At 52.0% G+C, this 26,427-nt stretch overlaps 1 protein-coding gene across 4 annotated transcripts in view; it reads right to left on the bottom strand.

The window, feature by feature from the left end:
* Nucleotides 1-26,427, bottom strand: part of PDE9A (phosphodiesterase 9A) — a 94,877-nt gene that overhangs the window by 55,129 nt on the left and 13,321 nt on the right. For all 4 annotated transcript variants that reach the window (XM_030835500.3, XM_030835499.3, XM_060297760.2 and 1 more), the window contains exons 2-3: nt 6,276-6,346; nt 4,908-4,985 (exon numbers count right to left, since the gene is read on the bottom strand). In XM_030835500.3, the coding sequence (XP_030691360.1) occupies nt 4,908-4,985; nt 6,276-6,346 (149 nt within the window). The remainder of the gene's footprint in view (nt 1-4,907; nt 4,986-6,275; nt 6,347-26,427) is intronic.

Raw genomic sequence — 26,427 nt, forward strand, 5'->3', positions numbered from 1 at the left:
GGAGAATCGGCTCAGCGATGGAGAAAGAAAGCACAGAGACTCTGGAAGGAGTTACACCAAACACCAGACTCTTGACAGGGGCTAACTGGGCATCCCACCTGTGGTTTAACAGTTATAGGGCACACGGAAGATGGTTTACATTTAAAATGCCAATAAGGTATAAAAATAACAACTGCGTGGCACTAATAGGTGATGGACGGACAAGCCCACGGTGGTCTCAAGTCCCGCCTCCCCGCAAGGGTTTCCTCCTGGTGGAGCCCGTGAGGGGCAAGTCACCCCACCCATCTCCCCCGCAGGAGCGTGCCCCTTGCTTGGGGAAAGGTCCTCTTCCAAAGGCCCCCGGAAGTTGGTTATTTGGGACTTGGGGAACATTCCCTACAGAGGCTTCGTGGTGATGGTGTTTGGGTCCTGGGAGATCACAGAACAGCCTGTTCAGAGTCCACGCGGCTTGAGGTGTGGCTCCAGCTGCAGAGCAGGTGAGACACCGGCTGGGGCGGGGCTTGGCCAAGGGGACACAGCTGCCTCTGTCCTCACTGATGGCGAGCAGGGCGGGTCCACCCTCCCCGGGCCTCCCAGCAGCCGTCAGCCTCGCCAGCTTGCAGGTTTCCAGGAGCCTCCGCTCAGCGAAGGGGGGACCCTCCCTGAAGCCCACCGCGTGTGTGGGGCTGACTTTGAACCAGGGGCGCATGCAGAGCACGTGTTGGCGTTTCCGGGGGGGGCCAGGGCTGCGGCGATGGGCTGAGGGGCGCAGAGAGCCAAGGCGAGGTGGGCGTCACCTCTCCTCTCTCCTCCTCCCTCAGCCCCATGAGCAGCACTGATGCTGGGGCAGTGGGTGGAGAGACGGGATCCCGGGCCCGAGGGGCGCAGGAAGGGGCCATCCCTTCCCCTCTTTTTCTTCTCTCTCCCTCCCCTGCAGCCACAAGGACTGTCTTCCCCTGCTCCCCACAAGCCCACGCTGGCCGGGAGGTGACAGTGACGGCACAGAGGAGGTGCCGGAGGCGTGGATGGGGAGAGACAGAGCCGCGTGTCCCGAAACGCCCCCTGCTCCCCGTGTCAGAGGCGCTGACCACAGCTGGATCCCCAAGATCACTCTTGGCCCCTGGTTCCTTAATCCTCTTGACTCGACAGCAGGAATGTCCTCAGAAGCAGTTATGCTGCTTCCACGACTGAATGAACTCCTGCCTCGGCCTAAATTGACTCGCAGCTTCATCATTTCTTCCTCAGCAACAGAACTGAGATAAACCACTTTCCATTCGCCTTGAACTTGTATTTGTCTTTTTCCAAAATGCCTCTTTTCAAACACGTTTACTGGGAGCTGCGCCGGACTCCAGGAAGCATTTCTCCCCAGCTGAGGGGATGGGCACACACACCATCCTTGTAAGTGCTCAGCCATTTCATCTGGCGGACAGCTTCATGCATCACAACTTGGCTAAAACCGGAAACACAGGAGCCGTCCTGGCCCTCCCCTCTCTCCACATGCCCCATTTTTCCTCATACTACTTAAGGGTCTGTTTCTCTCCTTCAACAAGGATCTTGAAGCAGCAGAGGCAGACGGAAGGGTGGTCAAGAAGCAACACGCTGGTCAGCGGGGCCCCATGGGATCCACAATGTCCCCTTGTCCAGAAAGGAGTGCACGGGGACCAGACGCTCGGTCCCGCCGAGCGTGACATGAACAAACCTGGGATGTGTCTACTTGTGTTTGTTAGTCTTTAGGAATGGGGATTAGCAATCCATCACCTTTCTTATCAGCTCCAAAAGAGAGAGGAAGCTACTCAGCCCATCGCTAGATTAGAGCCTCTCTGACTTAGGTAAATAGGTACCAGGTTATTTAAAATGCTGGTCTGAACATTCTCTGATCATTAAGGGAAGAAGCATTTTGAAGGAAGACTCAGAAGGTCATGAGACGTGGTTTGAAATGAGCCGAAAAGTTTAGTATAAGAGATGGGAAAACGGGGACCCCGACTACTGATCAGTAACCAGGTGATCACAGTCAAGAGCCCTTGTAATTCGGAGAAGAGGCTGTGAAAAGCGGCCCCTGCGAGTGTGAACTGGCCAGCAAGCAGGCAAGGTGGACGAGCTGGCGCCTGCAGGAGAGCCTCCCCCGGGAGGCGGTTCCTGAGTCCGAGGCTGGGGGCAGGGTACAGGTGTTGACAAGGCTGGACCGAAGGGCTGCAGGGTCTTCAGTGGTGGAGGAAGCTGGAGGGACACGACCTGACTTGACCGTCTTCTGGGAGGAAACAAAATGTATCCAGCACTTTCCGAGAAGGGGACACCCTGCGTCTGGTAGAGGTGACCTTCTGGTCCCTGGCAGGCTGAGCACCCACCTGGGGGTCAAGAGTAGTTTCTTAGCTTTTGCCCACTTTACACCAATGGTTCTCACCCTCGCTGCACATTGGAATCACCCGGTGAGCTTTAAAAAAAAAAAGCCCTCAAAAATCCACATTTCCTGGGTTCTAGTGGGGCTCTGGTCACCAGAGCCTTTTTGACGATCCCTGGTGGTTTGAACCTGCAGGCAGGGCTGACGGTCACTGGTTTGGTTGGACTAGGTTATACCACGCATGTTTAGAGGGTGCGGGACCCCCGACGGCAGCTGGAACCGTGGGACTGGAGAATTAGAAGCAAACAGAACAGATTGGAGGCCTCACTGGGGCTCACGCATGACCCGGGAGGGGGAGGTGAGCAGATGGGAAGGGAATCTTGGGGAACGCCGCCTTTCAGGGGCAGAGAGTGGGAAGCAGACACAGACGGGGGGAAGATGATGGAGGCAGCTGGTAAAAAGGAGAAGTCCATGATCTCACATGCAGGGAGCAGACAGAGACAGGGGAGGGGATGCCCAGTGCTGGGAACAGTGATTAAGGAGGTCCCAGCCAACAGCATCACCACGTGGGAACCTGCAGAAGTGCCAGTTCTGGGGCCCCGAGGGGGTGAGGAGAGGGAGGGAGGGGGCTCTGCTTCAGCCAGCCCCCCCGGGGTGTGCGTGAGGCTGGTGGCCTGGGGGACACCGGGCAGCTCTGCGACGAGAAAGCAGTGGGGACCGCATACACCGGTTCTCAGCCTCGCCAACACTGACATTTGGGCAGGTGAGTCTGGGGTGGAACCAGTCCTGGGCACTGCGGGACGTAGAGCCGCAGCCCTGGTCTCCGCCCGCTGGATGCCACAGACCCCATCCCCTGGCGTGGCAGCCAAAATGCTCCAGACTTCGCCAAGGGTCTCCTGGGGAACAAAACTGCCCCCGTCGAGAAGGGCTGGCACAGAATAAAGAGCCTAAGGACATATGATGAGGTGACAGAACAAGTCGACAAACTACAAACTGCTTTCAATTAATTCGGGAAAAAGGCAGTTTTGCCCCATCAGACATCGGCTTGCACGGACAGGGCACTTCCCCCTGATGACACCATTGTATCTTGTGGACGTCAGGGGTGACAGGTCACTCGTGACTTTCCTCATGAATACAGATCTGGGTCAGGCTGGACCTTATGCCACAATTTAGGACAGTCTGCCCGGAGCCTCTGGGGATTCAATTAGCATCGCTCCTTCCGGGGAGCCCGGAGCTGATAATCAGAGTGTAATCAGAGCCAGAATGCGTGGGGGCAGAAGCTCCTGATGACAAAATTAAAAATTCAGGAGACTGATGGATGCAGCGGAGGGGGAGGGGAGACCGGGCGGAAGCGCCCAGATGCTCTGGGAAGGACAGTGCTGGCCGCTCACCACGGAGCTCGGAGGACATCGGAGCCTGTTCAAATGTTGTAGGACTTTGCACGCGCCAAGGGTTTGTTACTTGCCGGGCTTTCTGCACCAAAGCCTGGCAGCCTTTGCGAGGTCTTGAGCCCTTGCCTGGGGCCAGGCATCCTGCACCCAGGCTGGCGTGGATGGCTGACAGGTGGCTTCGGGGGACAGAGGAAGAAGGGCTGGTGCCCATCCCTGGGCGCTCAGGTGTGCACACACCTTTGGTCGGGGGAACCTTTGGGGCACCTAGAGCGGAGGTCCCAGGGACCCCATCATGGGAGCCCAAATATTCCCACGCTGCCATCAGGGGGCCAGGGCCCTCCAGTGGCCGGGAACTTTGAGGGTCTGCCTGGGCATGCTCTCTCCTGCGGCTGGAGCAACTGGCCTGGTTCAGTCGGGGGGGCACACCCTGATGGCCGGATTGACACGTGTCCCTCGCAGGGGGATGCAGTGAGGGCAGGCGTAACAGGGGTCCCGAGGGGCACCCCACTCCCAATCACGCTCCTGCTTCCGGCAGGGCACATGGGCTGGATTCTGCCTGGCCTTACTGCAAATACAAAGTGTGGACTACCGGGGACCTCGCCAGCCGCTGGGCAGAGGGGCGGGCGTGGACGGGAGAGGCTCTGCTTGGAGTCCCTCCCTCCGGCCACATGCAGCCGGGCTGTTTTACAGATGTTCACAGGTGTGTTTACTGCCCAAGCCTTTTCCTCTCTAGGTCTCTCCTGGTTTCACTCCTCTGGCCCCCAGGTTTCCCACCCCCCAACCTCCGCCGTCTTGGGCAGAGTAGCCGGTGGACAGTGCTTGACAACGCCGGGACTTGCCCCAGGGGGTCGACGCCCAGCGCTGCCCAGGGAGTCTGGTCAGGGAATCTCCTGCCCGGATGGACTGGGGGCAGCTCTGCTACTGCCACTCAGTGCCTCAGTTTCCCCATCTGTAAATGCCCCCTCAGAGGGCTCTTGTGGCCTCGGAAAGGTCACGCTTAGACCTGCTACCTTCTTGGAAAGTGACAAGTTCTGCAAAGGAACCAGCGGCCTCCTTCCCAGACCCTCCCATCTTTGGTTTAAATTCAGATTTTCCTGCAGCAGTAAATTTATACAACAACCATGGAGACCCTGCCGTGCATGCAGAGAGCTGTCAGACACACCACGAGAAGGAGCTGACGTAGCCCACTAGCCGCTTACCGTTCCGAATTGGCAGGCATGGTGGGGTCGATGGAGACCATGGCGTCATCTGTGGTCAGGAGGGAGATGGTCGTGTTCCTGGAAGACAGGAGAAGCCAGTGTCTTCACCCCGCTGTTGTCCCCCGGGTGCACACTTGAATCTGGGCCTCCCGTGAGGTAGGAGCCCGGGTAGCAGGCCCGTCCTGCCCAAGGGGCCATGAGGAGTCGGCCTCAGGACGCTGGCCCTCAGCTTGTAAACAAAGTTACGGGCTGGCGCGTACTGCTAAATACTCAGTGGATGTGTAAGCAATTTAAACGGGAATTGGAGAAAGTGTAATTTGTTGAGTTGGGAGATGAAATGGTGTCAAAGTAGAAATGAACATTTGTATCAACCAGTGATGAATTCAGGGTTTGCCTTTCTACTTCATTTCCTGTGGGGTCTATCTAAATGGGCAAAAAGCTCTCCTACCAAACAGTTTTAAGTGGATAAATGGAATCTTCCTCCAACTTCTCATCCGTGGGGTCTTTCACGCGAGGTGTTGCCTTAACCACGTGACTTAACTCTCTGGTCTTCAGCCGTGTATCATAATCTGTGCGATGGGGGTGACACCTAAAACCCAGGTTGTTCTCAAGAGCAACGTTTATTTATTTCTTAGCACATTGCTTAATAAAAGATGCCCCAAACTGTGGGCTATTTCTTGCTGCTACAAACCGCTACTTGCTGTGACTTCGGGTGTGTAGTCTCATCCTTGACTCTCCTTTTTCTCACCTGACTCTGAACGGCTCCTGCTGTCCTCCTCTCTCACCCTCCTTGACCTGGGTCCCAGCTTTAGTTAACTGCAGGCCAAGCTGCCCCTCATCACTCTCTATAGTTGGGAAGTTAGGACAGAAAACCCACTGGCTGGAACAAACTGTTGATTTGGGGAAAAGAACTCTTCTGGAGCCCTTATGGTTCTATAAGGTAGATTTCTGGTCTTTTCAACTTGTTTCTGACATCAGTCTTTTCCTAAACCTTGGTCTGTGATGAGCCCCTCTCTCCCCCTTGCTGGGTCATTTGGGGCTGGGGAACCAAAGTCTAAACACTACCACCGTCCTTTATCCTTTCTCCCAATGCAAAGGAATAAATGAAAGAAAAAAAGAAACTCTTAAGACAGTAGTTTCTGCCTAATTCCTCCAAAGGTTCCTTCTGCGTAGCACAGCGGTGGTTGAAAAAACCTCCAGAGATTGATCCACTGATTCGAAAGGTCCCAAGTGCAAGGTGCAAGGTGAGCCCACGGGCCCTACCACACCTCTTGTCCCCTAGACTCGGCCACTCGCCCTCCCAGGTACCTGTCCCTCCAGGTGAATTTAAAGGCGTCCCTCTGGCGGGGGCAATTCCGGGTCACTCACCGAGGCAGGCCGGTGGCGATGCAGAACAGGTCCATAATGTCGCTGGAGTTGCAATACTTGCTGAAGACCACCTGCAAAACAGAAGCAGAAGGCCGTGAGGGTCAGGCGGGAGCAGGGCAGCTGGTTTCCGTGGTGACGTCAGATTCCAGAGCTTTCTCTCTGGTCCCGACCTGCAGGTTAATTTTACAAAGAAAAAACAAAATAACTGTGGGCACTGGAATGTTCCATGCACGTCTCTTCACTGAGTCGATTTATACAGGTTGAGAAAAACTTCACTCTTCTGTTCGCTGAAAAGAGTTGTGAAAAACAACGCTATCACCCACGTAAGGACACCTGCGGTGACATGCTGCCTCGTGCCCCGCACCATCAACAACCTCAGCTTAATGATATCACATCGCAGGGGGTCTCCAACGGCCTCCGGGGCCATTATGCAAAAGAAATTTAAGATCATTAGCTTAAAAACAAAAGATTGCCTTTTAGGATTTGGGGGCTGAGGTGCAGGACCAAATCCAAGAGGGAATCACCCTGAGAAAGGGTCTGATTGGAACCGTCAGTCTGCATAATGAACAAATTTCACCGGAGGCAATTTTACACATGGCCTGGGTGTCCAGTCCCTGCTGGACAGGAGAGAAACACACCAGTCACATCAGCATCTTTTGTCCGAGGGGCCCCGATTGTGAATCTGGGCTCTGGAACCCCTCCCTGGGAGAGGGGGCTTCACGTACAGAGAGGGGGGCTGCTCTCCAAGGCTGGACAGCGCGCACGGGACAGTCCACGCCAAGGCTCCCGTAACAGAGGTTTTCTGTCAACATTCTCCCTGGCTAATGGCTTAAGGCCCCTCCTGTTCACCAGGAGCCCGCGGGCGTGGGGCGAGCCAAGCTGAGGAGAGCAGGTATTTTTCAGTGCGCAGAGCGCTATTTTTTTAGCCAGATCAGTTTGCATCTTTTTTTACTGGAAACAGTAAAATAGAGTAAGCAGATGTTTTTCCCTGCAAACGTAGCTGGTCCCTGACTACCACGGCCTCCTCTGTGCCACTGGCCTGCCTACGCTGAGACTCTGCCAGCACCACTGTCCGGGCTGCCCGCTTGCCCCCCGAGGTGGTATTCGCACCCTTGGTGACAGGGCCTTTGTTCGGCACTGTCCACCCGGCGGCCACCGGCCTGGCTCAGAGCTGGTCCCGCCTGGACCCCTGCAGCAGCCCCTGCACTGGCCCTGCTGGGTCTCAGCCCAGCACCCACCCTTGGTTTCTAGAACTCAAACCTGGTTGTACCACTTTTCCGTGCAGACGCCTCTGCTGCCCCGCACGCCCACCGGAGAAGGTCCACCTCCTCGCTGGGCACCTGAGGTTCTGGGGTGCGTCCCTCGAGGCTGTGCCCTCGCCAAGCTCCCGCCCATGGGTGCCCCTCCCTCGCCCTCTGCTCTGGGTCCCCCCTTCCCAGAGACCGTCCTCCGCTCTCCCTCCTCCCAGCCCTCGGGACTCGGGGCCAGCTTCTCCGCACGGCCCCCCGACCCCACCGCCAGAGGAGTCTTGCGCCTTCGGCCCCCCGCGTTTTCACGACAGCGCGTCCCAGCGCCCCCAGCACAGGCCTTAGCTCACGCCTCGGCCTTTGCAGCTGTGCCCAAGACGGGTGAGGTGCGGGGTCCCGGCCGTTTGCGCACTGACACGGGGCCATTTCTGACTTTCCCACTCAAGCCTTTGTGAAGGTCGCGTCCACCTGGTGCGGGCTGACTGCGTGGGTTTATTCCAGACCCCAGTCAAAGGCGAGGGTGGGCCGAGGCAGAGGACAAGACGGCTCCGTCTGTGAACATTCGATTTGCCCGGAGATCCTGGCACAGGGCGAGGGGGCTGGCAGGCCGGATGCTGGTCATGAGCTGAGCGTGACCCCGCCAAGTTAGCGCCAACAAGGCCCTCCCCAGGGAGGGAGGTGGGAAGAAAGACCAGGAGCTTGGAATATCCTGGGGGCCTCGACAAGAGGGGAGTTTGCCCAACTTCATAAGCACTGCAGATGCAATCTGGAGGAGCGAGTCTTTCGTGATAGCTTCCTGGGCTCGGGATAGCAAATAATAAAAGCTTTAAAAAGTCCAGTTATGAAGCAGCACAACAAACCCAGAAGGGCCCACAGGGCTCCTTGACACTCTCGCTGCCCCTTTGTAACCTACCCCGCCCAACCTCGTGAGGGAGGCCAGCCTTCTTCTGGGTCCGGAAGAGTCTTGGAGATTATTTTTGACGGGTGGCAGGGGGGCCGGGGGGATGGAAGGAAATCAGAAGTAAGCAGAAGAGATTGCATCGGGTGTCTTCCATTACAGTGGGGAACCATGCTGTGTCCATCTGTAAATTCATTTCAACATTCCTCTACCGTAGAGAAATGCAGCGTTCTTTGACTGCACTTCCGAACTGGTTGTAACACTTTGCTGTTTCCCTTGTTCAGCTAACAAGTTAGTTTGACGTGTGGTCCTTTCACATCTGTGCGAGTCAGGCTTTTGCCTTATTTAGGTAGTTAGTTAACGAGCCTTGAGCGGGGCCAACGCAGGTGAGAGGCTGGGGTGAACATCACGTGAACCCTGACGTCGGAAGTGCTTGGACAGCCTAGTTCTTGGCCGGGTGTCAGGAGGAGCTCCCGGCCTAGGTGGGTTGTTCCTGGTGTGGGAAACCAGCCCCTGCAGCACAAAGGCTCGGTCGGCCTGGGAAGAAGCCCTCCCCCGCCCCTGTCACCAGGCAGCCTGGTCAGGAGGGTACGAGGCTTTCTGTTCCCACGCTGAATCGTTCTGCAAATCCTTTAGCCTCTACCCAGAAATAAACAGCGGGGGGAGAAAGCGCCGGTGAAATGAAATTTAAACGTGAAAAGTGGAGGCAGCGTGATGAACAGAGAAATAAGGGTCTTACGTTGCCCCGGGCTGCGGCTCATCAGTTAAGCATGCAGGTCACCCCACACCCTTTCACGTGGCTTGGTCGGCAGCACCGCGATGTTAAAACAGGACGAGAGAAAAAAAGGGGAGCCCAGAGGCCTCTCTTCTGCTGGGTACTGGGCCTCCCTCATAGTCAGCTGGGACCTGTGAACGTCAGAGGGAACTTCGGCACCTGGAACCTTCCTGCTGCCTGCAGAGCCGGGTAACAAATACTCGTGGAAACCAGCCGCCCGCCAAGCTGTGTTCTGAGTGGTCCCCAGAGGAAGCAGCACAGAGCTGGACGAAGCTCCCCGGGGCCCAGCCAGCGAGGGGCCAGGGGGTCAGGATCACAGCCCAGGCCTCCCTCTGTCCAGCACACACGTGACCCAAACAGCTCTGACTCGCAGGCTCTGCACGGCGTGTAGTATCTGTATTCACCCCCCGCCCACCCAGCGATGGTGTCCTGGCAAGAGCAGGGGGGCCTGCGCTCCCGTCGGTTATTCTTCTATCCATCGGTTCCCTCCCAGTGCCCTGCCCACCCCTCCGCCGTCGTGGGCAAGACCGCCACCACCCTGGAGCCTCAGTTTGCCTTTCTGCGAATGAGGTCCATCACGCCAGCTGCACCTGCCTCTCAGGGCTGAGATGGGCAACGCGTGAGGGAACCCTCAGGACGCTGAGCCCTCAGGACGCTGCCGCTCTGACACAAAATTCAGCTGCGCACCAGCTCTGCTGCCTGTGAAACTCCAGGCCCCCAGTGGCTCTAAAATCCTGAGTGTGGATGGAAGTCTCCAGGGCTCTTCAAGTTGCCAAACGCACCCAAAGTGACTTGTGGCCCTCCTTTGTCTGGCACCCAGTTTTATTTCAGTAGGACCTCAAATGTACGACTGCAGGATTTCCAGAGCGAGAAGAAAGGACATGTAACCCAGCTCCTCCATTTCCACTGTTTCTCGGTAGGTGGGGATGGAGCCCGGGGTGGGAGCTCCAGGCCGCGAGCTCTCAGCAGGACGGTGCTGGGGCTTTGTGGGGAGCGACCGACAGTCAGTGCAGACGAGGAAGAGAGGTGAGCGTCCCGGGGCACACACGGGTTGACCGGGCTTTCTGGTCAGTGCATGGTTGGGACTGGCCTTGGCCCAGCCCAGTTGGGCAGCCCAGGAAATGGGCCCAGGGCTCTGGTCAGGGCTGTGCTCTCCCAGGCGGGTTGCTGGGTGGGGACCTTTCTGAAGACATCCTGCAGGCCCGTCCTTACAGGTGGGGACTTGGGAGCGAGACCCAGGGGACTGCCGTGGCCCAGCCACAGCCCTCAAAGCACAGGGCGCCTCCCTAGAGCCCTGGCTGGGCAGCCCTGGCACCTGGGGACCCTGCCCCTGCCCGCAGCCTGACCTACAACTGTCGGGCCAGCACACAATCTCCTTTCCTCGTGAGAACTTCACTAAGCGATCCGGAGCTGGTGGCAATTGGGGTGAGTCACAGGGTCACGGGGAGTCTGACCTGCTGACCACACCAGGCCACCCACGAGATCACTAAGGAGGTGCAGCCCCCGGAGAAGGCGGGAGGGAGGCCGGATCACAGTGGGCAGAGGGGAGGGGCAGAGGGCAGGAGAGCCCAGTGGCTTGAGTTGCCAATATACGCACGGTTCTGTTTCTTGTTATCAAAGGCACCTCCATCAACATACTTAGAACCCAGGGCTGGTAACCGTGGAGCAGATGGTCAGAGCACGGCCAGCTCGCGTCCAGGGGTTAAAGAGACAGGACAGACTTTCTAAAGGCCTGGGGGTGACTTGTCCATTCTGAGTCCAGAGGCCTCTTCCCGGGACGAGATTCTATTGTGTTTTCCTCTCCCCCCTGGACCCCCCATTCAGAGGCTCATGGAGGGGAGAATGCAGGAAGCAGCCCCTGAGTTCCCGTGTTCCAGCCACACGCTGCTGTTTGCATGTCGAAAAGCAGGAGGATGGATGGTCTCCGGGCCGCCAGGCAGCTCAGATAATCGATCAGCGAGTTTCCCGTTATGAGGCCAGGAGGATGGAGATTTGATCATCGCCCAGCCGGGGCTCCTGGAGGGCACTCTCTGGTCTTCTGCAAACCAACCCAGCATGAAGGGGTTTCCACGTTCCTCAGGAGAGATTCCAGGACCTTCCACTGGGAAACGCAGCTTCGTGTTTCAGCATGAGGACAGTGTGCGGGGAGCGGCTGAGATGTTCTGGATTGGAAACCAATCCCGATGGGCTGTACCCTGGACGGGAGACAGGACACAGGCAATCCAGCAACGACGGGGGCGGGACTGGGGCCCCAGGCTTCAACGAGACCCGCAGAAGCCCTGAGATGTTCATCCACGGATGGGGGCAGCCCCGCCTCTGCGGGACCTTTCCCGGGAGGGTCTTCCACCTCCTGTGAGGGCCCTGCATCCGGCTGCCCCACCTTCGGCCCTGGAAGCTTCCAGGGTTCCTTCCAGTCTGCCTCTCCCTTCAGGCTGTGCTCTGACTCACCTGCCGTGTTTTCATGAACCTAAAAGGTGCAGAATTAAGCCCGATGTGTCCCATTCTCCAGTTTGGAGGGGCTGGTTCAGCAAGATACCTCTGGTGACCAGTCCGTCAGTTCAGCAGCGGACTCCACCACGGGGAGGCTGCCCGGACCGTGACACACACGGTTTCACCAGCTCAGGCTCCGTCCCCCTTGCTCCTGGCTCCACTCCCGGCCCCCGTCCACGTGTCCACAACTGTGGCACGCGGCTGACCAGCACCTGCTTCCATGTCTGCCCCACGATGGTCGTGGCTGCCATGCTGGTGTGTTTTCAGACCTGCAGGCCGAGTCCCGCTCTATCCGTGGGCCCAGCGCCTGGGGCTGCTGGCCCAGGTGGGTGCCCAGGTGGCGCAAAGATGCTGCATTCCATCTTTGCCAGATATTAGCTCTGAGTTTTGCAGCATGCATTTGAGGATTATGACCCCTGACGCACACGACTTAAAAACCACGTATGAATTCATGCAGGTGAAGCTTCTTAAAAGAAATTTCAAAACACGCTGGTGTTGATGTCCATCACCTGCTGTCCTCTGCCTTCCTGCCTCCCCGCTTTAAGGTGGTGGATGGGGGAGGAGTCGTGGGGGGCTGGCTGCCGGTGCCGGGCCTCCGCGGTCCAGGCACAGGATAAGCCTGGCTGCTGGAAGAGGGTGGAGGTGGGGGAGGGCCACGCTGGGGGCGGTGCTCAGGCATGAGAAAGATTTCGAGTAGAGCATCCTTTCATTTGGGCTCCACAGGTGAAAGCGACTTGTCACGTCCCTGCCCCATTTACGCTGGTCATTCAGCGCAAACGTGGTCGGCAGTGGCCGCTGAGCACACAATTTCCTCTGCTGAGTAACGGGGAGCCCGCCCAGGAGGGGCAGTGATAACAGAGCAGAGATAACCAGAAAGCAGAGAGACAGCACCGCGCCCCCGTCCCCGGACCCCGCACCTCTAAGCACCCTGGGGGCTGGGATGAGCACGCTTTGTGCCTGCACTCGGAGAGGGGAACCTGAGTTTGGTTTCCTATTTCTATCCGAGGCAGTTCCTTGCAGCTGCTGAGAACATTTCTTGCTGGGTTTGTCAAATTTTGGTTTGGACTGGCACGGAGTCAGTGACCACTGGAAGCTGTGGGTTCCTCACTCAGACATCTGTGGCTCCATATTGCGAAATGCTTCCAGTCCTGGACGAATAAGATAACCAAACGGCAATTCAGGTTTGGGTTGAGAAAGACAAAACCCACCACTATCACAAAAGAAAAGTTCAGTTTGTGGATGCTGGAAGGGGACCAGGGACCAGGCAGGGAGGGGGACGGTCAGAGGCCTCCTGAGACTGCAGTGTGTCCCCGGGAATTTTCTCTGCCGGGCCGGCTACAATCTTTTTCACCAGGGAGACAGCTCACGAAGCTCGTAAACCAGGATGGTATTAGTTCCCTTCCAAAATCATTCAAAGCTACATCCATGTCAGGTAGTTGTGCTTTTGGGGTTGGCTGCTGCAAAACATGCAATTACGTTCGTCTTGCTGTTACGCTCGCACCGCATGGGAAATTTTTTATTCGACTGCGTTAGCAACAATTTTCACGGAGCGTCTTTGAACTTGGAGTCATGAATCTCGAGTAAAATTTTCCTCATTGTAATTCTTCTGCAGTTTTTCCCCGAAGTGATTGTAAACGGCTACAGCTGAAGATGAGAGCTGGGGTGCGTAGACACCAGGATGCCGAGGTCCTGAAGCAGGCAGGGAAGAAAGACACTGCTCCTTTCCCAGCAAGTTGTCCTTCCTGAGGGCACGTGGCGAGCTCTGTTCCTCCACGCGGCACCCGGCTCCGGTTCCTTCCTCTGTTAGTGAGAACTCGACGCCTCTCCCAGCGACGTTCACTCTGGTCCCTCCTCGCTCCATCCACGTCGGCTATTGTTCTCAGCCCCCCAGCATCTTAAACCCCAGCACTGACACTTCATCATACTTGTATTTACTGGATGACGATGAATTCTACGCGTTACATGGCATCAGAAATCTCCACCCAACCAAACTAGGGTACTGACTTCTAAAAATAGCCACATTGGCCTCCAAGAAATGGAAGGCAAACCACCACATTGGCAAGAACGAAAAAGTGATGGAGAGCCCAGATCTGGAAGCAACCCAGATGCCCTTTAACAGGTGAATGTTAACCAAACTCTGGTCCGTCCACACTGTGCATGAATTACTGATCTACACAACTGAGATGGGTTCCAAGGGATTTATGCTGCATGAATAAAAGCCAACCCCAAGAGGTTACATGCTGTATGATTCCACTTATATGACATTCCTGAAATGACAAAATTATAGAGATGGAGAACAGTGTTACATGCTGTGTGATTCCACTTACATGACATTCCTGAAACGACAAGATTATAGAGATGGAGAACAGTGTTAGGGATGGAGGTGGGGGTAGGAGGGTGGGGCTCCGGGTGGAGGATGGAGGTAGGCGTGGTCACAAAAGGGCTGGGACTGTCCTCTACTGTGACTATGGTGGTGGATAAGAGACCCTACAGATGTGATTGAATCGTACAGAACTCAACACACACACTCAGATGAGCACAACAAAACAGGGAAAGTCTGCATAAGGCGGGAGACTGTCTCACGGTTACATCCTGGCAGTGACCCTGTACCGTGATTTTGCAAGACGTTACACTGGGGGCAACGGGGTGAAGGGTACACAGATCATTTTGCAGTATTGCTCACAACTGCACGCTAATCTCCCATTGTCCCCAAGAGCTTATCTGAATAAAGTGAAGGCACCAACTCTGGCTGGGAGTGGGGAGAGGGATGTCCTTCCAGGAATGTGTGTTCAGACAGCCCTGCTGGGAAACAGTGTGGCCATATGTGTGCCCTTTGACCTGGAATCCCATTTCCAGGAAGCGCTCTTAAGAAAATAACAGCAGGGCTTCCCTGGTGGCGCAGTGGTTGAGAATCTGCCTGCCAATGCAGGGGACACGGGTTCGAGCCCTGGTCTGGGAAGATCTCACATTGCTGCGGAGCAACTGGCCCAGTGAGCCACAACTACTGAGCCTGCGCGTCTGGAGCCTGTGCTCCGCAACAAGAGAGGCCGCGACAGTGAGAGGCCCACGCACTGCGATGAAGAGCGGCCCCCGCTTGCCGCAACTAGAGAAAGCCCTCGCACAGAAACGAAGACCCAACACAGCCAAAAATAAATAAATAAATAAATAAATGAAAAAAAAAGAAAATAACAGCAAACTTAATAAAGAGAGCATTTATTAAGTGCCAGGCAGTGTTCTAGTCGCCTCCCAGGCTTAGGACCAAACCACTGCCCTGCATGGCCCCTCTGCAAGCAAAGAGCTAGTGGGGTTGTTCCTTGTGTGTTAGTTATTGCAGAGAAATGGAATTAAGGTGAATATCTCAAAGCAATGAAATGATTACATCTTAGTAAGTCTCAACGATGGAACATTATATAGCGTTAAAATCATGCTTTTGAATACCTCCAATGTAATGCTGAGTGACAATGATCAAAATTAAAAAATATGTAAAAGAAAGAGATTCTCTCTCCCTCGGTCTCTCTGAAAACACCAGCAGGAGAGGTCCCGAAATGTTCGCACTGGCTGGTGGAATAATGGGTTCTTTTCTTTTCTTCTTTATGCTGCTCCGTATTTTTCAAATATTCTACGATGAATACGCAGGGCTTTTATAACCGAGAAAAGTTACCCAGATCTAGAAGCTGAGGTTAATAACTGATAACAGAACTGGCTGTGAATCTCTCTTCCTAACGGCGGGCTGCGCTGCATTTGCATAAGAGTCTTAGGAGAGGAAAAAAAGGTCTTTACCATTTTTATTTGGAATGAATACTCTTTGGCTTTAAGCCAAGCGGATGAGAAAATTAAATGACAAGTTAACCAGGGGACAAAATTCAGAATTTCAATAGCATTTGGCTAGGAGTAGAGGGAGCTGGTGCGGAGCCGAAGGCGACAGAGAGGCAGGGACCCTTGGATGGGAAGCGAAGGGCAAGCTGGGTGCCTCCCGGGACAGACAAGAAAGCAGGTCCCACGGGTCTGTGCCAGCTGCAGGGACACAGCTGACTCGGGGCTGGAGGGATTGGCCGTGGCCCCCAGGGGACCCGAGGCCGTGCAGACAGAAGGGGCCACAGAGAAGCCTCCTCCCCCGTGCTCCTCCCCCATCCCGCCGCCCCACCCACCTGAGACTCGCGGCCCATGCGCCGGAACTTCCCGTTAAAGGATTTCTACGGCTTCAGAGCCCAACCTGACGTGCCTCACATCATGCATCTTCCAGACTCACCCAAGTGAGGTTTTCAGTGATGAGGATGCGTGTGCGGTCCTCCTAGGGGGCTGCAGTGAGCCTGGGCAGAAACCCCAAGGGGTCCAGACCAACAAGTGGGGTGAGACCGGCCTGGGCGCGGGAGCCACGCCCCAGACATGGGAAGGGGGGGTCTGGTTGACCAGCACTGCCCTGCAGCAGGGGCAGGGGCAGGTGGTTGGAGCCCTGCCGGCACTGGTCTCAGCTTTCCTTACGTAAGCTCCTTTAGACACTAATTATAAAGCAAGTACTCAGCTGTAATAACATAAATATCAATGCATCTGAGGAGGGACACGTCATCTTTGGGGGCGGTACCCACGAGGCTGCCCCTGACTGCTGTCCTGAGACCCGAGTGTCTTGTACATAACTCCTGGCCGGCGAGTTGCAGTTCGAGCCTCTCCACGGCCTCAGGATCGTGCAGGTCAGGGCCCTCCTCAGGCAGCGTTCTGGGGGCCAGTAAAACGAGCTGAGGGTAACTGATGCTCAGGCCAACGCAAGCCTGCGGCTGCCATTCCGAACCCTAATTCCAAACGCGGTGCTCACACGGGGACCCGCTCTGTTCCCAGTAATTCTCCGGCGGGTGCCGTAGGTCTGAACTTACAGAATAAATGGGCACTAACACATGGTACTTAACTGTTTATCCAAGCTTTATGTAGTAGGACTGTAGGTAAAATTTTTTGAGAAAGAAAACAGTTCAGTTGCTCAAGTTATGCAATCACTGCACTAATTCTTTGGCCATCCGGGCAGCAGGGGTGTCTGGCAGCGAGGACAGTCAGTGAGTGACTGCCCTTAGCGGGCTACGTCTGACCGGGTGGGCGCTGGGTTGGCTGGAGCCCACGCGTTTCCTGCTGTCTCACATCCCAGGACTGCCCTCGGCTGGTGCCAGAGTCGCACACTGCTCCAGGCACGTGCAGGGCAGAGGGGTGGGAAGGGAGGGGTCGGGGAAGTGAGTTCACTTCCAGTCCCTCTTCCTATCAGCTCGACCCAGGGCAAGTTTCTTCACCTTTTTGAGACTCTGATTCTTCATCTGCAGAGTGAGGGTTATCATACCCCAGAGGAGGTTTCATCACGACATACAGAGGGCCTGGTACATAGTAAGTGCTCAGTTAAGTGGCAGTTGTGATTACAGGGAGGGCCCCTTGAAACTTATGGATGTCTTCCCTAGAGACAGAGAGGCTCCTCCTTGACCCCTCCAAGGCCATTTCGCAAGCAAGAGGCGCTGAGGACACACAGCCTTAACCTCAGCACGTTGGCATCTCTGGGTGGTTCATATGTCGGGACATGGGGATACCTTAACTCGGGGAGGCCACCACAAAGCAGGCCCTGATGTGCTAACTGACCTCCCCGTGTTACCAACCACACCCAACCACACCCAAAATGCAGTGAAGACCAGGACCGTGTCAATACGAGTGTGTATTAGTCAACAGGGTCACCACATAGGATTCAAAAGACTCTGACAGGTTAAATGATCGATTCGCCCTCACTGTGGGGAGTGTCAGTTTTCTTCTGGTAAACACGGAGAACAGTCTTTGGAAGGTGAGGTCCTTGCGGGCAGGACCCTGTTTAGTTCCTCTGTGTTCCATCTGTGAGCACAGGGCCTGTCCACCTGCTCACGGGACACCGGTGCCCAAGTGTCCTCCTGTGTGAACAGGCTGAGGATGAATTTTGCATCTGCTGGTTTTAGGTTATACCCCTAAGGATGCCAATTCCACCGCCACCTCCACCATCGCCTCTAGTGTCACCACCATGACTACCAGCACCAGCACCACCACCACTGTCACCACCACCATCACCTCCACCATCACCATCACCACTGTCACCTCCACTGTCACCACCACCATCACCTCTACAATCACCATCACCACCACCACCACCTAGTGAGGTTGAACTCGCGCTTGGGCCAGAACCTGAGCCACGCAGCTTACACCCTATGACCCTGGGTCCTTGGAAGGACCTCATAAGCTGGGGGTATCCTCTGCTTCACAGAGGAGGACTCTGAGTCACAGAGAGAGAACCTGGCCTGGCTGGGTCCCCGTGGTCCTGGATACAAACTCGACCTGCCTAGCTCCAAGCCCAGAGCTGCGTGCAGTGCCTGGAATCAGGCTTTTAATGGTGGTCCACCTGGGAAGCAGAGGTAGTCTCTTGGCCTCTTTGCCACTGTCATGCTCCTATAACACTGGACGTGTTCTCTGTTCACCTTGTTCTCAGATGACTGGTTTCTGATCGCACACTTGGAAGGAATATTGATTTGGATCCCACACTTGGAAGAAAATAAATTCAAATTCTTTTTCCTTTGTCTATCAGACCATGATTCATTTAAAAATTTTTTTATTTTTTAATTTTTTTTGCTGTATGCGGGCCTCTCACTGTTGTGGCCTCTCCCGCTGCGGAGCACAGGCTCCAGACGCGCAGGCTCAGCGGCCATGGCTCACGGGCCCAGCTGCTCCGCGGCACGTGGGATCCTCCCGGACCGGGGCACGAACCGGCGTCCCCTGCATCGGCAGGCGGACTCTCAACCACTGCGCCACCAGGGAAGCCCCATGATTCATTTTTAAATAGCTTTTATAAACTGTTAAGCTTGTATAGGGCTTTGTCTACCCTCAAAGAGTACTTCAGTCTGGCCCCCAGTTCTCGTGCTCCAGGTCCATGAGTTAGAATTCACCAGAGCTGGCAGGGCAGCCAAACGCCAACTCAGTGGGGATTCTCCAACTCCACTATCTTTGGGGGAGTTAACAGCTGAATCTCTATTGCCTTTTCAGCACCTGAGAAGTACAAGTGTTTAATATATAAAACAAACAAGCTAGAAAGAGACCAAGACCCAAACCCCACATTTTATTGTTTTTTACTATCAAGAAATACATTTTCACCAAAGGAAAGATTGTAGGCTATCTCCCCATCCATCCATCCATCCATGTATACCTGCAATTCATCTGCAATTCTTCTCCAATTATAAATTATATATATAAATGTGAACATACTGTTCATTCTGTCCTGTCCCTTGTTTCCAGAACACGTAACAATAATGATCCAAAATCTTGGAAATAGAATGGAGAAAATACAAGAAATATTTAACAAGGACCTAGAAGAACTAAAGAGCAAACAAACAATGATGAACAACACAATAAATGAAATTAAAAATTCTCCAGAAGGAATCAATAGCAGAATAACTGAGGCAGAAGAACGGATAAGTGACCTGGAAGATAAAATAGTGGAAATAACTACTGCAGAACAGAATAAAGAAAAAAGAATGAAAAGAATTGAGGACAGTCTTAGAGACCTCTGGGACAATGTTAAACACACCAACATCGAATTATAGGGGTCCCAGAAGAAGAAGAGAAAAAGAAAGGGACTGAGAAAATACTTGAAGAGATTATAGTTGAAAACTTCCCTAATATGTGAAAGGAAATAGTTAATCAAGTCCAGGAAGCACAGAGAGTCCCATACAGGATAAATCCAAGGAGAAAAATGCCAAGACACATATTAATCAAACTATCAAAAATTAAATACAAAGAAAACATATTAAAAGCAGCAAGGGGAAAACAACAAATAACACACAAGGGAATCCCCATAAGGTTAACAGCTGATCTTTCAGCAGAAACTCTGCAAGCCAGAGGGAGTGGCAGGACATATTTAAAGTGATGAAAGGGAACAACCTACAACCAAGATTACTCTACCCAGCAAGGATCTCATTCAGATTTGATGGAGAAATTAAAACCTTTACAGACAAGCAAAAGCTAAGAGAATTCAGCACCACCAAACCAGCTCTACAACAAACGCTAAAGGAACTTCTCTAGGCAGGAAACACAAGAGAAGGAAAAGACCTACAATAACAAACCCAAAACAATTAAGAAAGTGGTAATAGGAACATACATATCGATAACTACCTTAAATGTAAATGGATTAAATGCTCCCACGAAAAGACACAGACTGGCTGAATGCATGCAAAAACAAGCCCCATATATATGCTGTCTACAAGAGGCCCACTGTAGACCTAGGACACATACAGCCTGAAAGGGAGGAGATGGAAAAAGATATTCCATGCAAATGGAAATGAAAAGAAAGCTGGAGTAGCAATTCTCATATCAGACAAAATAGACTTTAAATAAAGACTATTTCAAGAGACAAAGAAGGACACTACATAATGATCAAGGGATCAATCCAAGAAGAAGATATAACAATTGTAAATATTTATGCACCCAACATAGGAGCACCTCAATACATAAGGCAAATGCTAACAGCCATAAAAGGGGAAATCGACAGTAACACAATCATAGTAGGGGACTTAACACCCCACTTTCACCAATGGACAGATCATCGAAAATGAAAATAAATAAGGAAACACAAGCTTTAAATGATACATTAAACAAGATGGACTTAATTGATATTTATAGGACACTCCATCCAAAAACAGCAGAATACACTTTCTTCTCAAGTGCTCATGGAACATTCTCCAGGATAGATCATATCTTGGGCCACAAATCAAGCCTCAGTAAATTTAAGAAAATTGAAATTGTATCAAGTATCCTTTCTGACCACAACGCTATGAGACTAGATATCAATTACAGGAAGAAATCTGTAAAAACAAACACATAGAGGCTAAACAGTACACTACTAATAACCAAGAGATCACTGAAGAAATCAAAGAGGAAATTTAAAAAAATACCTAGAAACAAATGACAATGAAAACACGACGACCCAAAACCTATGGGTTGCAGGAAAAGTAGTTGTATGAGGGAAGTTTATAGCAATACAATCCTACCTCAAGAAACAAGAAACATCTGAAATAAACAACCTAACGTTACAGCTAAAGCAATTAGAGAAAGAAGAACAAAAACCCCCCAAAGTTAGCAGAAGGAAAGAAATCATAAAGATCAGATCAGAAATAAATGAAAAAAAATGAAGGAAACAATAGCAAAGATCAATAAAACTAAAAGCTGGTTCTTTGAGAAGATAAACAAAATTGATAAACCATTAGCCAGATTCATCAAGAAAAAAAGGGAGAAGACTCAAATCAATAGAATTAGAAATGAAAAAGGAGAAGTAACAACTGACACTGCAGAAATACAAAGGATCATGAGAGATTGCTACAAGGAACTCCATACCAATAAAACGGACAACCTGGAAGAAACGGACAAATTCTTAGAAAAGCACAACCTTCCGAGACTGAACCAGGAAGAAATAGAAAATATGAACAGACCAATCACAAGCACTGAAATTAAAAATCTTCCAACGGACAAAAGCCCAGGACCAGATGGCTTCACAGGCAAATTCTGTCAAACATTTAGAGAAGAGCTAACACCCATCCTTCTCAAACTCTTCCAAAATATAGCAGAGGGAGGAACACTCCCAAACTCATTCTACGAGGCCACCATCCCCCTGATACCAAAACCAGACAAGGATGTCACAAAGAAAGAAAACTACATGCCAATATCACTGATGAACATAGATGCAAAAATCCTCAACAAAATCCTAGCAAACAGAATCCAACAGCACATTAAAAGGATCATACATTATGATCAAGTGGGGGTTATTCCAGGAATGCAAGGATTCTTCAATATACATAAATCTATCGATGTGATACACCATATTAACAAACAGAAGGAGAAAATCCATATGATCTCAATAGATGCAGAGAAAGCTTTCGACAAAATTCAACACCCATTTACTATAAAAACCCTCCAGAAAGTAGGCATAGAGGGAACTTACTCAACATAATAAAAGCCATATATGACAAACCCACAGCCAACATCGTTCTCAATGGTGAAAAACTGAAACCATGGGCTTCCCTGGTGGCGCAGTGGTTGAGAGTCTGCCTGCCGATGCAGGGGACACGGGTTCGTGCCCCGGTCTGGGAGGATCTCACATGCCGCAGAGCGGCTGGGCCCATGAGCCATGGCCGCTGAGCCTGCGCGTCCGGAGCCTGTGCTCTGCAACGGGAGAGGCCACAACAGTGAGAGGCCCGCGTACCACAAAAAAAAAAAAAAAAAAAAATAACTGAAACCATTTCCACTAAGATCAGGAACAAGACAAGGTTGCCCACTCTCACCACTATTATTCAACATAGTTTTGGAAGTTTTAGTCACAGCAATCAGAGAAGAAAAAGAAATAAAAGGAATCCTAATCAGAAAAGAAGTAAAGCTGTCACTGTTTGCAGATGACATGACATAGAGAATCCTAAAGATGCTACCAGAAAACTATTAGAGCTAATGAATGAATTTGGTAAAGTAGCAGGATCCAAAATTAATGCACAGAAATCTCTGGCATTCCTCTACACTAATGATGAAAAATCTGAAAGAGAAACTAAGGAAACACTCCCACTTACCACTGCAACAAAAAGAATAAAATACCTAGGAATAAACCTACCTAAGGAGACAAAAGACCTGTATGCAGAAAACTGTAAGACATGCTAGTACACACATGGTACTGGCACAAAAACAGAAATATAGATCAATGGAACAGGATAGAAAGCCCAGGGATAAACCCATGCACATATGGTCACCTTATTTTTGATAAAGGAGGCAAGAATATACAATGGAGAAAAGACAGCCTCTTCAATAAGTGGTGCTGGGAAAACTGTACAGCTACATGTAAAAGAATGAAATTAGAACACTCCCTTACATCATACACAAAAATAATCTCAAAATGGATTAAAGACTTAAATGTAAGGCCAGACTATCAAACTCTTCGAGGAAAACATAGGGAGAACGCTCTATGACATAAATCACAGCAAGATCCTTTTTGACCCACCTCCTAGAGAAATGGAAATAAAAACAAAAGTAAACAAATGGGACCTAATGAAACTTAAAAGCTTTTGCACAGCAAAGGAAACCATAAACAAGACCAAAAGACAACCCTCAGAATGGGAGAACATATTTGCAAATGAAGCAACTGACGAAGGATTAATCTCCAAAATTTACAAGCAGCTCATGCAGCCAATATCAAAAAAAAAGAAACCCAAACTAAAAATGGGCAGAAGACCTAAACAGACATTTCTCCAAAGAAGATATACAGGTTGCCAACAAACACATGAAAGGAGGCGCAACATCACTGATCATTAGAGAAATGCAAATCAAAACTACAACGAGGGCTTCCCTGGTGGCGCAGTGGTTGAGAATCCACCTGCCGATGCAGGGGACACGGGTTCGTGCCGCGGTCTGGGAGGATCACGCGTGCCGCGGAGCGGCTGGGCCCGTGAGCCATGGCCGCTGAGCCTGCGCATCCAGAGCCTGTGCTCCGCAGCGGGGGAGGCCACAACAGTGAGAGGCCCGCGTACCGCAAAAACAAAAAAAAACAAAAAAAAACTACAATGAGGTATCACCTCACACCGGTCAGAATGGCCATCATCAAAAATTCTACAAACAATAAATGCTGGAGAGGGTGTGGAGAAAAGGGAACACTTGCACTGCTGGTGGGAATGTGAATTGGTACAGCCACTATGGAGAACAGTATGGAGGTTCCTTAAAAAACTAAAAATAGAATTACCATATGACCCAGCAATCCCACTACTGGGCATATACCCTGAGAAAACCATAACTCAAAAAGAGTCATGGACCACAATGTTCACTGCAGCTCTATTTACAATAGCCAGGACATGGAAGCAACCTAAGTGTCCATCGACAGATGAATGGAGAAAGAAGATGGCACGTATATACAATGGAATATTACTCAGCCATAAAAAGAAACGAAATTGAGTTATTTGTAGAGAGGTGGATGGACCTAGAGTCTGTCATACAGAGTAAAGTAAGTCAGAAAGAGAAAGACAAATACCGTATGCTAACACATATATATGGAATCTAAAAAATAAAGTGGCTCTGAAGAACCTAGGGGCAGGACAGGAATAAAGACGCAGACATAGAGAATGGACTTGAGGACATGGGGAGGGGGAAGGGTAAGCTGGGACGAAGTGAGAGAGTGGCATGGACATATATACACTACCAAACGTAAAATAGACAGCTAGTGGGAAGCAGCCGCACAGCACAGGGAGATCAGCTCGGTGCTTTGTGACCACCTAGAGGGGTGGGGTAGGGAGGGTGGGAGGGAGGCACAAGAGGGAGGGGGCATGGGGATATATGTATACGTATAGTTGACTCACTTTGTTATACAGCAGAAACTAACACACCATTGTAAAGCAATTATACTCCAATAAAGGTGTTCAAAAATAAAAATAATAACAAAAACTACCATTTATTACTATGAGCAAGACACATTACACACATTCTCTGAAAGGAAAGAGGAACTGTTGTATAATGGAGATGCTCCAACACGTGCAAAAGCAGAAGGCCTGGCATAACGGGGCCTCCCTCCCCACCTCGCAGCTTCCACGACTCTCATCGCGAGACCCATCCTGCTTTGCCTGTCCCCCGACTTGGCCCTCCAGTGGGGTCACTGTGAAGCTCATTTTCGACATCGTATTATTTCATGCATGTATTTCAGTGTGGATCTCTAAAATATAAGATCTCTTTCTTATGGTTTAAGATAGCCACAGTGCGATTATCACATGGAAATAAAATTGACAACAATCTCCCTTATCACTTCTCAGGTTGTCAGATATCTATCCTTGGGGCATGTTTTGAGGACAAGAAGTAATATGTCTTCTTTGACCAATAAAATGGCAAAAGGAACGTAAGGGATGCAACAAATGGATAAAGACCAAGAGGGTCAGCAAACAAATGCACCAGGTGAGTCTTGTGTGGATCCTGACTTGAAAACGAGTGTGAGCGTGTGTGTGTGTGTGTATGAGACATGGTCCCCTTTTCTTGCCGTTTATTTGTGGAAGAACACACATTATCTTTGATCCTTAAAGCAAGCTTTAAAGGTGGGCACTGTTATTCCTATTTCGCAGGTGTTAAGGTTCAGAGAGTAGAGGAACTCATCCAGGTTCACACCAGTGAGTGGGAATGAAAAGGAAGGGCGACTGCGAGTCCAGCAGCGGGTGAAGCCCAGGCTGAGGGAAGGGAGAGGAGCTGGCGGCTCAGTGCGATAAACCGTCTTAGATGATGGAGACCAGGTGTGGGCGAAGCTGGGAATCATGGACACGCTCGGGGGGCAGCACACACGCAAAGCCTCCTGGAATTGTGGGAGGGTGAGTTTGGGACAAATGCAGAGAGAGGTCCCTAGAGACCAACTTCACTGCTCTCGCAGAGCTTGTAAGGGCGTGACGAACCGGCCGAGGAAAAGCCTCTGAACTGGGCTTCCAGGACCTGACTCTGTTCCCCCTCTAATACACCGTGTGCCCCAGGCAAGTCTCCCAACATCTCTGGTCTTAGACATCTCAACCTCAGAGTGGACAGGGCCAGCTTCACGGCGCTGCGGGGCTCCCCTGGGCAGCTTCTGCCCTGAGCCCCAGATACTGGAATGACCACCTCACCCCATGGCTGGCTCTTCCTTCTCCCCGAGAGGCACATTCACTGCACAGAGCCTGAGGCCTGCCCTCCTGTTCCACAGCCAGCTTTGCTTCTCAAGGACTCTGGGATGGTGGGCAAATTCCTTACCTCCTTCACTGCATACTTTCCTCATCTGCCATCTGGGGAGGATGCACAGCCTCTATAAAATACGTCCCAAGATACCTGGGATGTGGTGAGCATGACCCAAATGTCTGCCAGGCAGGTACTAGCCCCATTGACAGATGTGGAAACTGAGGCCCAAGATCATACAACCAGCACGTGGCACTGCTGGAAGCAAAGCCCAGTCTGCTGATTCTGGGGCCGCTGGATAAGCAGCTGAGGGGGTGGTGGGGTGATTTGAGCCTGAGGTTCTGAAGCAAACCACCACTTCCCGAGATTCATCTCTTCCTCACGCACCTCTTCCGGGGTTCAACACACAAGAGGCAGTCGATGCAGCCTGTTAGGTGACAGGGTTTGAGAGGCACATTGCCTAGCGCAGCACGAGTTAATGCAATCAAAATGAAGAGCGACATTTGGTGGGGGGAGCAGAGAGATGTCTAAGACCCTGCCTGTAATATGTACCCGGCGGCAGAGGAGGCGATGATGTCCACAACACACACGAAAACAAAGGCAGATGGGACACATCTGTGAAAGAGGGCCGACCTCAAGGGATGGGGAGGCCACAAGGAGCAGGGTGAATCAGCCTGGAGGTGAAGGGCAAGTGTGATCACCTCGCTCCACCCTACCCACAATTCTAGACCGACGATCCCGCTGGGCTTAGGGCACAGTGACTACGTGTGGAGAGCCTGTGGGGCTGAGGAAACGTGCTGTGAGCTGAGGCTAGAATGTGTTTACAGCCAAGTGGCCGTTGGCCCTGAATAATGCCCCACCCCCCAAAGATACCCACACCCTAACCCCGGGAAGCTGTGAATATCATCTCATGGGGCAAAGTCTCTGCAGGTGTGATTAGATTAAGGCTCCTGAGATCATCCCAGATTATTCAGGTGGGCCTAGATGAAATCACAGAATCACAAGGGAGGCAGAGGGAGAGCCGACAACACAGGGAGGAGAAAGTGACGTGAAGCCGGGGCA

Source organism: Globicephala melas, chromosome 4 (assembly GCF_963455315.2).
Source record: "Globicephala melas chromosome 4, mGloMel1.2, whole genome shotgun sequence".
NCBI classification, from domain to species: Eukaryota; Metazoa; Chordata; class Mammalia; order Artiodactyla; family Delphinidae; genus Globicephala; species Globicephala melas.